General features: G+C 56.6%; 2 protein-coding genes across 9 annotated transcripts; both read left to right on the forward strand.

The window, feature by feature from the left end:
• Nucleotides 1–20: 20 nt before the first annotated feature.
• Nucleotides 21–7,342, forward strand: FDX2 (ferredoxin 2). 8 transcript variants are annotated; one of them, XM_028485680.2, is made up of 9 exons: nucleotides 21–467; nucleotides 931–1,071; nucleotides 1,459–1,542; nucleotides 1,630–3,405; nucleotides 3,493–3,547; nucleotides 3,755–3,861; nucleotides 4,125–4,255; nucleotides 6,628–6,715; nucleotides 6,915–7,342. In XM_028485680.2, exons 4-9 carry the CDS (start codon nucleotides 3,170–3,172, stop codon nucleotides 7,069–7,071), a joined length of 774 nt encoding a protein of 257 aa, XP_028341481.1. In that variant the 5' UTR covers nucleotides 21–467; nucleotides 931–1,071; nucleotides 1,459–1,542; nucleotides 1,630–3,169; the 3' UTR covers nucleotides 7,072–7,342. The 8 variants fall into 8 exon arrangements, with proteins under 8 accessions (XP_028341481.1, XP_028341482.1, XP_028341484.1 ...); XM_028485681.2 differs by having other exon boundaries at nucleotides 1,032–1,071; XM_028485683.2 differs by having other exon boundaries at nucleotides 22–467; nucleotides 3,755–3,797; nucleotides 4,157–4,255.
• A 489-nt stretch (nucleotides 7,343–7,831) lies between these two features.
• Nucleotides 7,832–10,649, forward strand: ZGLP1 (zinc finger GATA like protein 1). The gene is made up of 6 exons (XM_055083063.1): nucleotides 7,832–7,974; nucleotides 8,223–8,597; nucleotides 9,399–9,484; nucleotides 9,844–9,937; nucleotides 10,104–10,229; nucleotides 10,367–10,649. The coding sequence occupies exons 1-6, from the start codon at nucleotides 7,832–7,834 to the stop codon at nucleotides 10,647–10,649; spliced, it is 1,107 nt and encodes a 368-aa protein (XP_054939038.1).
• Nucleotides 10,650–12,985: the final 2,336 nt, after the last annotated feature.

Consider the following 12,985-nt stretch of genomic DNA (forward strand, 5'->3'; position numbering starts at 1 on the left):
AGACGTTGCAGGCTGGCCACCTGTGTTGTGTTTGGCCCACAGTGGGTTTTAAAAAAAATAACCGAAATAAATGCCAGTGCCAACATAAAAAAACCACAGGAGTTCACACAACCTGGATGCCCTGCTTGCCTTGAAAACTCCAAACCCCTGGCCCCATTGGGGCCACACACTCTCACAGCCCTCTGGGGTCCAGGTGCAGTCACCCCCCTGGGACTGGGTACCTATTCTGTCTCATTGCTCCACCCTGCTGGCTGAGTTTGCCCCCATACACTAGAATTTGCCCTCTCCTGGAGGGGGCTGACTTCCCTGGTGACAGCTGTGCTGTGGAATTGAATCAAGGGTGAGGTTGGTTACAGACCCCAACCCAACGTGCTTCTCCCACTTTCATTCAGGATGTGGGACCTCGGCGGCTCTTCTCCCACCCACGGGAGCCAACCCTCAGGCCTCATGGACCCAGCCGACACAAAGTAAGAGCTGCCCTGTCCACCCTACCTCCTGGGTGTATCAGTTAGCTTTTGCTGCATAACCAGCAATTCCACCACTTTGTGACTTAGAACAGCAAATATTTTATTATTTCTCACCATTCTGTGGGGTGGTGGGTGGGCAGTTCTTTGCAGTCACCTGGTGGTTCAGCTGGGGCTCAGCAGTCCATGGTGGCTTCCTTCATATAACTGGCAGTCAGTAGGCTGGTGAAGAGCCTCGGCTGTAGTGATTTATCTGCTCCACGTGGAGCTCATCCTCCAGCAGGCCCCCCTGTGCTCATGCATGTGGTTCCCTGGAGGAGGGTTCCCTGGAGGAGGAAGGGAGGGCAGGCCCCTCTGCTGGCATTGTCACACCACTGTCGTATTGGCCAAAGCCCAGAGTTGTTTGGGGGACAGAAGGAGTGATACTGCAATGATCCGTCTTACTCAGCCAGCCCCCTCTCTGCAGATGTCCCCCCCACCCAGTGGCTTTGGCGAGCGGGGTGGCGGAGGTGGCGGTGGGCCCCTCTCCCACTTCTATTCGGGCTCACCCACTTCCTACTTCACCAGCGGCCTGCAGGCTGGCCTCAAGCAGAGCCACCTTAACAAGGTGAGGAGCCTCCCTGACTGAGCACAGGTCCCCAGGGACAGCTAGGATGCATGGGGCCCTGTGACCTTCAGCGCCAAGGCCAGGGTGGTGGCAGGGGTCAGTTTTGCTCAGGGCCAAGCTGAAACAAGCCATTCTCCCTGAGCCTGTGTGTCTTGTACCCAGTATTGCCCAGGCTTCTTGGCCTCTCACTTCCTCCCCCGGCAGCCCAGGGTGTGGGTGGTATAGCCTCAATCCACAGATGAAGAAACTGAGGCCCAGAGAGATGAAGTAATCTGACCCCAGTCTCATAGCTAGTAAGTGGCAGCAGCAAGACTTGGACCTGAAACGCTTGCCTCTGCTCTGGGGGCTGCTTGCTTTCCCATCCCACATCTCTCCCATTTCTCCCAGGCGGTTGGCTCCTCCCCACTGGGCTCTGGAGAAGGGCTCCTGGGCCTCGGCCCTGGGCCCAATGGCCACAGCCACTTGCTGAAGGTACGGGCAAGGGGTGGGGACACTCGGCTGGGGAGTGGTGGCCCCTGGGTGGCCCCTGACCCTCCACCCCTTCCCCTCTGTCTCCAGACCCCACTGGGTGGCCAGAAACGCAGCTTCGCCCACCTGCTGCCCTCACCCGAGCCTAGCCCAGAAGGCAGCTATGTGGGCCAGCACTCCCAGGGCCTTGGAGGCCACTACGCAGATTCCTACCTGAAGCGCAAGAGGATTTTCTAAGGGGCCAGTGCTGGAGATGCTCAAGGGCCTGCACCAAATCGCTTTTGGGTTTTCTGGTGTTTTGTCTTGTGTTATTTTTCTTTTTTTTTTTTTCCTTTCGGTAATAGAAAAATTTCTGAAAGACTTTGCTGACCAACCAGCAGGAGCCCAAGGAATGTAGGGGCGTCTGGGAGCCACTCTGCACCTCTGGCCTGCTCCCAGTGTGGAAACCCTGCAGCCTTAAGAGGGAGAGGCCATGGCCTGCTCTCTCTCCCCACCCCTGTGTCCGCCTGTGTTCGTCTCTCTGGGAGTCCTCTCCTGCCTCGTCGCTCCTGTATCTTGGCCTTTCGAGTGCCTTGGAGGTTTCCCTGACCTCCCGTGAGGATCAGAGACTGTCCCCCTTTTTTAACTTTGACAGTTGACTTTGGTTTCCTTTTCTAATTTTTATTATTTTTTAAACAATCCAGGACGACCCCCAGCTCTGATTCCTTCAAGGCCCAGTGTGTCTGGGCCTCCATTCCACACTTTTTGGTTTGAAATGGCTCAGCCCTTTTTTCTTTTTCCCACAACTGCTGCAGGCATGGCTGTCTCCTGCCCCCGCCTGCCCTCTCTGAGCTGTACTCCAGGTCCGGGTCCCCCGCCCCCTACCACAGCCCCCTTGCCTTCTGATGCCTTAAAAGCCAGGCTCCAGGCCCCAGGCCCCGCTGGCCAGAGCCTCTCAGATGCTGAGCTCTGGAAGCTTGACTCAGGACCAAATGGCTCTGACCTGGGGATTGGGCCCCTCTACCCTCGGTCCCCCATCGTGGGGACAGTAGAAGGCCAAAGCCTTGGTCTTGGCAAACCAGTCCCACCAGCCCTCCTGCTCAGGCTTAGGTGCAGGGATGGGCTTTCTCTGCCAGCTTAAATTGGTCCCCCTGCTGTCCGTCTGTCAGGCATTGTGCATCTCACTGAGCCTCTGCTGTCTCCTCCATGTTGAAGATGAGCTCCGCCTCTTCATCCCCAGGCCAGTTCACCCGGAGCTGGCCTCCCTTTGGCCCAGTGCTAGAAAATTCAACAACATGCCAATAAGCTCTGCCCCTGCCCACCAGCAGGACATGTCAGCCTGAGGTGACCTTGGGCCCTGGTCCTGGCCGGCTGGGCCACCAGCTTCCCTCCCCTGACTCTGGGGGTCCACATCCACTCCGGGGGGCGGGGGTGTCCGCTCTCCAGTCTTCTCACACAGACCTTTGCTGAATTAAAGTTTGTAAGTAAATGGTTTTAAAGAAAGCAGACCTGGCTGGTTCTTGGGATAACAGTGGGCCTGGTGGGAGGTCTGGGAAAGCCCTGCAGGTCTTGGTGCAGCCGAGCCTGCCCGGCTCCTCACTCTGGCAGCCTCCTCCCGGACTCACCTCTGTCGCACGACCCCAACGCAAAAATGTTGGCGCTTATATTCGGGCAATTACGGGCTCTTCTCTCTCGTGTGCGCCGCGGCGCATGCTTAGTTTCCGGGTCACATGATGCCTGTCATGGCCGCCTCTGTGGCCTGGGGAGGCGTGAATGCTGGGTTCCTGCGGCGGGCGGCCAGGGGTGCCTGGTGGTGCCGAACCGGGGGCTTTTGGGGGTCCGGGGAGGCGGCGGCGCCTGCGATAACCAAGAAATTCCGGGCGACAGGTACCTGGGGCGCTTCGGGCGGGCAGCGTTAACCCATTGGACGCCGGCCGGGCGCGGCATGGCTGCTCACCCAACCGTGTTTTCTAGGCTCGCGCCCGGCGGGGGAGGAAGAAGCCGGCGGCCCCGAGCGGCCCGGGGACGTGTGAGTGTGGGAGCCAGGTCCCCCATTACTAATTTCACGAGGTTCTGCGGTCCCCACCTTGCCCTACAGCCTCATCCCTGGGTCCCCCTTCTGTATCACCCTATTCCTCTGTCCATCAAGCCCCAGACGCGACTCCCTAACCCTAGATTCCACCTGGTTCCTGTGCCCATCATCCAGTTCGTCATCTGCACCCCGATCTGTCCCCAGGGTGAACGTGGTGTTCGTAGACCGGTCAGGCCAACGGATTCCGGTGAGCGGCAGAGTCGGGGACAATGTTCTCTACCTGGCCCAGCGCCATGGGGTGGATCTGGAAGGTGGGAGCCGGGCACAGGGAACTGGGGAGGCCCTTATTCATTCGTTAAAAAACCCCATAAGTCAGATATGATTCTCCACTACTTAACCCTGCATGGCTTCCCACCAAACAAGGGTAAACTTCAGACTCCTCACCACAGTCTCATTACCTGTCTCTTAACCTTCATTCATTCAGCAGTTATTTATTGAGCATTTGCTAGAGGTTACTAAAACTCCTGCCCTCCAGGAGCTTGTATTCTCTTCGTTTTTCCTCCCTCTCTTCTAGCCACACTGGCTTTCTTGCTCTTTTTCAAACAGCCCAGTTCATGGCTGCCTCAAGGCCTTTGCATTTGCCGTTCCATCAGAAGTGCTTTCCCACCAGATCTTCTGGCTCCTTCTCATCCTTCAGGTCCCGATGTAAATGTCATCTTCCTGACAATCTTATCCCCCTCGGTCCAACTAAAGTCCCCATGTCCCGATAACTGTCATCTCAGTGTGTTTTGTTCTCTGTGTAGCACTTCTCATTGTTTTGTTTCCTTCTTTGTCATCTCTCCCCAGAATCAGATCAGAAACCCTGTTTGCCTTGTTCACACTTATCTGTTGCCTGTCATGGTATTTAGATGTAACAGGTATTAAATCAGTATTTGTTAAAGGAAATACAGTAATAGCAGACGTTACTTTAAGCCTGTTAACACATATTAACTGATTGAATCTATTCCATGAAAACTTTATGCAGTAGGGGAGAATATTATCCTATCTTATAGGTGAGGAAACTAAGCCCCAGGTTGAGCAGACCTGGTCCAAGTTCAAGTAAGTGGCAAAACTAGATTCAAGCAAACCCAGCCTATTTTAGCCACTAATCTGTGCTGCTCTTCTATGAATATTGAACACGTGCTGTGTGCCAGATAGCAATGTAAAAAAACAGATAAGGCCCGTGTCATTTCACACCAATTTCAACCTAATAGGGACAATAATCCCATGCATAAACGTGTGATTATATCATGAGCAACTGGGAAGAGCAGTCTTTTAAAAAGTGTACAGGGTTATCTGTTGGGTGTATGTAATAGGGAGCTGATGTACTCACTAGACAGGGAGAGTTGTAGGAATGTGTGTGGGGGGCGTGGGGGTCATAGCAAACCTACCTCAAGTTCTGTTCTGGAATCCAGTGATTGGCAGTTCATGACAGAGATTAGAACGTGAATTTTCAAGGCAAGTGGCCTGTGTTCAGATTTTGCTGTTGCCAGCTGTGTGACCCTGAGCAATGTCCTTAGCATCTCTCGGCCTTACCTATAAAATGGGATAATTTAGTTCCTATCTCACCAGGTTTCTGTGAGGATTAAACAGATCTCATGTGTAGTGTGTAGTGCCTGGCATATAGTTGGTGTGCAGTGAGTAGTTGGGACGATTACATTAGATAATCTCTGTCTCATGGGGTGAGGACGCTAAAGAGTTGGGAAAGAGGGCTGAGGAAGAGATGCCTGGGAACTACTGGCAGTTTCGAGGCCCAGACAGTTTCTTCCCAGAGACTGGAAGGGTGGGCAAATTAGTCACCATAGCCCACAGGGATGGTCTGCTGGTTCAGGAGGCTGCCTTGCAGCACCACCCTTATTGTCCGACACGTCTGGAAGAGAAAAGAGAATTCTGTCCCGTTCACTTATAACAAGTATCTCTCGAGCATCTACAACCTGCCAGGCTCAGTGCTGAGTACAGAGAGAAGAGGGCAGGTTGACAGAGCACAGGTAAACCCAGAAATGATGATGGTAATTTCACACTGTGATAAATACTGTACAGAAATTATTAAAGAGATAACAAGGGTCAGGGGAAGGACAAGAAATGGGGCACTTGGAGGACAGTTGAGTCCCCAAAGACAACAAGGACGTAGCCATGGAAAGAGTGGAGAGAAGAGCATTCCAGATCAAGAGTATGGAAGATGCAGAGGTCCTGTGGTGGGGATAAGCTTGGCATGGAGGAGTTGAGTGAGGGGGCCGGTGTGGCTGAAGTGGGTGAGTGCGGGGGTGGGAGCATCTCAAGGACTGAGTGGAGGAGTTTGGATTTTATTCTAGCTATAAAAACCCTTTGGAAGGCTTTAGGCCAGGAGGAATATTATTTCGGAGCACAGCTCCCAGTGATCAATCAGAAGGTTGGGAATGTGTCCAGGGGCAAGCAGGAAATCCCAGACTCTCCGTCTTCCAGCCCTTATTCCCTAACCCCTTCCCCTGCTGCAGCATTAGATGCTGAGTGAGCTGGCCCCTCCTTCAGCAGCAGCAGGGAAGCCCAGCACAGTGGCAGGGTCGCAGCAAGGGCCCACAGGCTACAGGAAACCTGCCTGGCCTGTCCCCTCTCAGCTACACTGAAGTCAGGTCCACGCTTATTAACGGTTCCAGGTATCCAGCCTGGTCCTCAGCCTGCTGGGGAGTTTGGGGGAAACCCCGGACGTCCTTTTGCAAAAACTATGTGCAGGTCGGGAACAGCCAGCTAAGTCAATGACAGGGTGGAGGGTGCCCACGGTGGGCGTGCAGGCCCGGGAGGGAGAAATGAGGGTTGAGTGGTGAAATGAAGGGATTCTTGGGAATTCCCTGGTGGTCCAGCGGTTAAGACTTGGCTCTCACTGCCGTGGATCTGGGTTTGATCCCTGGTCGGGGAAATAAGATCCCCAAGCCATGTGGTGTGGCGAAAAAAATAATAATAGTAATAATAAAGAAACAAAGGAATTCTCCTTTATGTCCTTCACTAAATGGCACCTGCCTGACCACTCCCCTTACCAATGCTCCTTCACTTGCTGCCCCCAGGGGCCTGTGAAGCCTCCCTGGCGTGCTCCACCTGCCACGTGTATGTGAGCGAGGACCACCTGGACCTTCTGCCTCCTCCTGACGAGAGGTGAGCAGGGTGGCCCCTTCCAGCTCTGAGCTGCAGGGCTTGGTTGCTGAGCCTTTGCGTTCCGGGTGTCCAGAGTTCCACCCGGGCAGCAGCAGAGGGCAGCCCTAGCTTTTCTCCTTGCTCCGGCTGCTGGCAGGAGAGCTTCCTTTCTGGCCACTCCCCCGGACCCATTAATAATCGCTGCCCCCCCTTGCCCCAGGGAGGACGACATGCTGGACATGGCCCCCCTCCTCCAAGAGAACTCCCGGCTGGGCTGCCAGATTGTGCTGACACCTGAGCTGGAAGGGGCTGAATTCACCCTGCCCAAGATCACCAGGAACTTCTATGTGGACGGCCACGTCCCCAAGCCCCACTGACACAGGCAGCTGGATGGTCCCAGACACTCACGGCCCCAGGGCCAGGACTGGAGGAATAGCCAAGTTGCCAGCCCCGCCCAGAGCACGGGACAGGCCCGGGAGAGATGGCGGAAGCAACCGGAAGGCCAGAACCCCTGCTTCAGAGAGATCCCACGTCCAGGCTCTGGTGGGGACAGGGCCCCTGTTGGGGCAGCCTCCCCCAAACCCCTGAGAATGGGGCTGTGGATAGGGGTGGAATCTAATCGGAGAGATAATAAAACCGTCTCACAGACTTCCAGCATCTTGAGTCTCCTTGCGGGGCGTGCGGGTGGGAGTACAGGCCCTGGGGTCTACAACTGCAACTTCCAGGCCTCCAGCTTTCCCCTCCCACGGTGGTGATGGGCCAGCGGGAAACTGAGAAAGAGGCCTCATAGTGAGGGTCCGCGAGCCTGAGGATCAGCGTGGCAAGGCCCCGCCCCTCAGCCGCGGAGGGATTTGGAGGGGTCCAGGCAGCTCTTGGCCGCAAGGGGTGATGAGGCCACCTGAGCGGGGTCGGAAGGGAGAAAAGAACGGAGGCTGGCCTGAGGGTGGAAGCTTCGAAGCCGGTGCCCAATATCGCCGGCCAGAAGAGCCCGATCCCACTGGCCCCGCCCCCCTCAGGTGGAGCTCCTTGCACCCAGGGCCAGAAGCGCCCCCGCCCCAAGCAGGTGGGGCTCATCGGGTGGGCCCGACGTGGGCGGGGCCGGGCGAGATTTGGGAAGTGGGTAAGGGCTGGGGCACAATGGAGGCCGAGCCAGCCTCGGACTTGTCGATGCTTCGAGAGCTGCTGGCGCCAGCGCCGCCCTGTCTGGACCCCGAACCGCCCCCGGAACTCCCCACCCAGCAGGCACCAAGGACCCCAGGATGCCTCAGACCCAGTGGCAGGTGCGTTAAGGAGCGGCCCTTCCCCCAATTTGGCCCAGTGGTCAAGGGATCATGACCTCTGGTTCCTGGGGTTACTCAGGGGTCAAAATGTTAGTTACTGGTACTTACAAGGAGGAGGTCCCGGTCCCCAGGGATACTTGGAGTCATATGGGGGTCAGAGGCTATACAGTTCTCCTTGTCCCCTGTGCCTGAGACTCATGTAGGTGCCGCCCAGGGAGTGGGGTGACCACACTGCCCCTTGTCCCCAGGTCCTTCTGGCCTGCACACCAGGACTCGGTCACCGCCCTGCACTTCCTCCAAGAGACAGCAGAGGGGCTGGCCCAGCCCCCCACCTGGGACACCCAGGCCCTAGGGCCCTGCTGGGAGCCGAAGGCCCTGGAGACTCTGGGAGCCCTACCTGTGGCCAAGGATGCCAAGAACATGCTGACCCCAATCAGCCAGCAGAGCCTCAGCCTGGGGCCCCGAGTGGCTCCCCCGGCCTCTTCAGCCCAACCACAGAGGAGACCCCGGAAGCAGTCGAACCCCCAGCGGGGCGCCGAGAAAGTGGACCCCCGGTTCGAGGGGGTGACCCTGAAGTTTCAGATAAAGCCAGATTCCAGCCTACAGATCATACCCACCTACAGGTAGGGGCTGGCCTGGGCAAGGGCACCCTTTATGCAAGTAATAGTGGTAACAGTGCAGAGGCCCGGGGACAGGTGCTCCCAGGAATGCCCTCATGGACTCCCACCTCAGCCCTGCCTTACAAATGGCCCCATCTCTGAGCGAGACCTCAGGCTGGTGTCAGTCCCTGTCCCCGCTGCTATGAGCCAGTCACATCCAGGTCTGAGCCCGGTTCTCCTCCTAAGAGGCCTGACCATACCCGGGGCTGCTGCTTCTGTTAGTTTTTCCAGTAATGATAATAGCTACCGTTTGTCAGACATGACAACAGTAATAGAGGTAACAGGTAGCACTTGGTGTGTATGGGCTCGCTGAACCCCGTGAGGCCCACTTTACAGATGCAGAAACTGAGGCGCAGAGGATGAGATCACTTGTCCTTGGTCACACAGCAAGGACGTGGGAGAGCTGCGCTTTCAACCTGGCAGGCTGGGGAATTCCCTGGTGGTCCAGTGGTTAAGACGTGGACTTTCACTGCCGTGGGCCCGGGGTTCGATCCACGGTCGGGGAACTAAATTCCCACAAGCCGCTCGTCGCAGCCAAAAAAAAAAAAAAAAAGCAAAACAAAACAAAAACAAACCTGGCAGGCTGGCCCCAGGCTTACTGTCTTTTCAAATGATTATGTCTGTGATATTAATGAGGTGCAAGGCCAGGCCTTTCAGACATCAGATGCCTCCTTGGGGGTTGCCTGATCGTAAATCTTCAATTGGGGGCTATCTGGGACAGCATACAGACAGACTCTCCGTGCTAACGCCTTGACTACTCCCCAGCCTGGCCTGCAGCACCCGCTCTCAGGGTCCCCCGCCAGGCCCTGCCAGAGGCCCAGAGGCCAACGCAGGAGGCAGCGAGGCTCTGGGTGAGTCCTGGAGACTTGAGAGCTATAAATACTTGCGGGGGAGGGGGGAACAGTTTCATTTCTTCCTTGTCTTTCTCCCCATCCCACTTCCCTATTTAGACCCATCCAGGAGGAGTGTCAGCATCCCGCTCCACTCAGGCTGAGTCACCCACACCCCCGGCTTCTTCCTCTGCTGAGCTTTGCCATCTGTCTCCCTTCTTGGCTTTCCCTCTGTCTTAGATCTGGCAACACCGGGGCTGGCCCGGAGCTGGGTGGGGCCTTCACAGAGACACCCCCCCCCCAAATGCCCACCCCACACAGGCCTCCTGAGCTCGGACTCTTGGCCTCTGACCCTTGCCGTTTGGCCTCTTCCCTTTCAGGGCCCCGACGCTGTGCTTCCTGTAGGACCCAGAGGACCCCACTCTGGAGAGATGCCGAAGATGGGACCCCGCTCTGCAATGCCTGTGGTATCAGGTCCTCAAAATGGAGGAGGGATTTGGGGTGGGGTCCTCGCATCAGTCCATGCTTAGCCAGTGTGGGGTTTTGAGAAGAGAAATCACCCACCTCTTGGGGAACGGGGCTCACTCATGGTGATTTCTGGGCCCCTGCTGAGTGTTGGTTTCTTGCACCCCCATCCCAGGTACAAGAAATATGGCACCCGGTGCTCCAGCTGCTGGCTGGTGCCCAGAAAAAGTGTCCAGCCCAAGAGGCTGTGTGGCAGATGTGGGGTGTCGCTGGGTCCCCACCCAGTCCCAACTCAGGAAGGGTAAGCTCTTCCTCACCCAGCCGAGCCTGTCCTGCCTCAGTTTCTCCAGGGGAAGAATGGGCTGAAGGCCTCCTAGGGGAAAGAGCTTGGGTCTTGAGGGGTCCAGCCTGCCTCCTGTCTGCCCCCTCCCCATTCAGAGACCCCAGGTGGAAGACCCAGGCCTCAGGCCCCAGAGCTCCTGGCTCAGGGGGTCACTGGCCCCCTCCTCGGCCCCTGCTTCAGTCAGGCTTGGCTGAGCCCCTCACCCCCTCAGGAAATGCTTATGGCTGTGAAACTCGTATTGTTAATAGCAGTGACAATAAAGAGCAGAACTACTCAGAGAAGGGGTACTGTGACTTCGGGACCCCACCTCGCGCGCCCTCACCCGCCTCTCCCCCGGCCCAGGAGTGTGGGGGACGGGTTTTCTCAGTGGGGTTCTGAGAGACACACACAGTCATGTAGACAGGCACCACCTGGGAGTTAGCCACATTCATTACAGCACCCCATACAGGGCGACAGCCACCGCATGCAGAGACAGACAACACGTTCAGAAAGATACACACAGTGGGACTTCCCCGGGGGTCCAGTGGTTAAGACTCCGTGCTTCCACCGCAGGGGGCACAGGTTCAGTCCCTGGTCAGGGAATGAAGATCCCACATGCCTCGCGGCACGGCCAGAGACGCATCAGCAGACACATATGTGCCGACACTCACGAGACACACAGACCACACACAAGACAGCAAGACACTGACAGACGCACATCCACCGATAGACACACGTGTTGATGTACACACAGGACACATACACATGCACGATACAGACACACGTGAAAGACACATAGGTGACACAAGTTGGCCCACGGTGATACACACACAAGTGGGCCCTTTATCTGGCAGCGCCACCCTTGCCTACAGAATGTCCCCGTCCTGCGTCCTTCCACACACCAGTTCCTACTGTGTCCCCCCTCCCCGCTTTCAAGATCTCTCTAACCCCACCAAAGTGTGTCCCCAACCTGAAGCCAAAAGCCACATGGGAGACGCTGAGCTCTACCCCTGTTGCCAGGACACACAGGCCACCACTACTCACTGGGAGGGAGGGAGGGAGGAGGGGGGCATCAAGGATGGGTGAGATGCAGAGTGGGCAGGGGTGGTCCCTGCTGTGAGGGGTGAGTGAGGCCTGCAGGTCCACTGGCCCTGGGAAGGTGAGCCCCTCTGAGACCCCCTTTGTTTTGTTTTGTTTTGTTTTGTTTTGTTTGTTTGTTTTGCGGTACGCGGGCGTCTCACTGCTGTGGCCTCTCCCGTTGCGGAGCACAGGCTCCGGACGCGCAGGCTCAGCGGCCATGGCTCACGGGCCCAGCCGCTCCGCGGCATGTGGGATCTTCCCGGACCGGGGCGCGAACCCGCGTCCCCTGCATCGGCAGGCGGACTCTCAACCACTGCGCCACCAGGGAAGCCCCTGAGACCCCCTTTGACTCTCCTGAGTGAGCCTGTGGGGAAGGCTTGGGTCCAGATTCCTCAGCCCTCGGATCCCTGACTCATTCAGTACCCCCCTTGCTTGGCTCAGAACACCCTCCCCCAGGTCTCCTGTAGCTGCTGCCTTCGCATCACTGGAGTGGGGGTGGGCTCTGCCCCAACACCACCTCTTCAGAGACCGCTTCCTTGACCACCCAGCCTAAAATGGACACCGCCCCCGCCGCCACCCCACGTCAGGCTCTAGTTCAGCTCTTTGCTCATCTCTCTCTTAGAACCTACCAGAAGTTTCACCTCTCTACTGGTCCAGGGTTATTTCATTCACATTCATCCCCCCTACTGGACCATGACTTCAGAGGTCCAAGGTCACCACCTCTCTGTTCTTGACCGTGATACGCCCCCACCACCACCACCAGTGCCCAGAATGGAGAAGCTCTTTGGGGAGAGACACAGCACATGAGGGTCTCAGACTGTGTGTCTACAAACCCCTGGCTGTTTTTATCGACATAGTCAACATTTATTGAGCAACTACTGTGTGCCAGGTCCCATTGAGGCACTCAGTTATGAATAGAACAAAGATCCCTAACAAAGCCAATATTCGAGAGTGACACTAAACAGATACTCAATAAGTATCTAATAGAATGTCAAGTAGTGATCATGCTACAGAGAAAATAAAGTATGTAAAGAGGTGAGGAGTTGGGCTGCTACCTTGTTCTCAGGGAAAGCCTCTCTGAGCAGGTGTGACCTTTGTGTAGAGACCTGACAATAAGGAACTAGCTGGGAATTCCCTGGCGGTCCAGGGGATAGGAAGCCGTGCTTCCACTGCAGGGGGCACGGGTTTGATCCCTGGTCAGGGAACTAAGATCCCACATGCTGGCAGTGCGGCCAGAAAAAAAAAACTAGCTATGGGACTATTTGAAGTGAGGACACCTGGGGCGGAGGTAATGGCAAGAGCAAAGGCCCTGTGGCAGGCAGGACTTGGGGATTCACGGAACCTCAAGGATGCGGGTGGGCAAGGAGAGAGGTGATGGGGGCCGGACAGCAGGGGCTGCACCACGTTTGGGCCTTGTGGCCTTTTGTACCTGGCACCCGGCACTGGCTTAGCCTCTAGTGCCCTAGTTTCCTGCTCTCACTTTTGCTCCCGAAATGTTTGTCGGGGGCAGCTGGTGGAGCTGGAGCAGCCCAGGCCCGCTTCCTTCTGGCAACTCTGTGTTCCTGCTTTTGAGGGAGGAGGAAACTGGGGGTGGAGGAGGCCCAGCTGTTCTCTCCTTCTGCTGTGGGGGGGTGAGGGGGATGACGTGGTGGGCA

Source organism: Physeter macrocephalus, unplaced genomic scaffold (genome assembly GCF_002837175.3).
Source record: "Physeter macrocephalus isolate SW-GA unplaced genomic scaffold, ASM283717v5 random_715, whole genome shotgun sequence".
NCBI lineage: Eukaryota > Metazoa > Chordata > Mammalia > Artiodactyla > Physeteridae > Physeter > Physeter macrocephalus.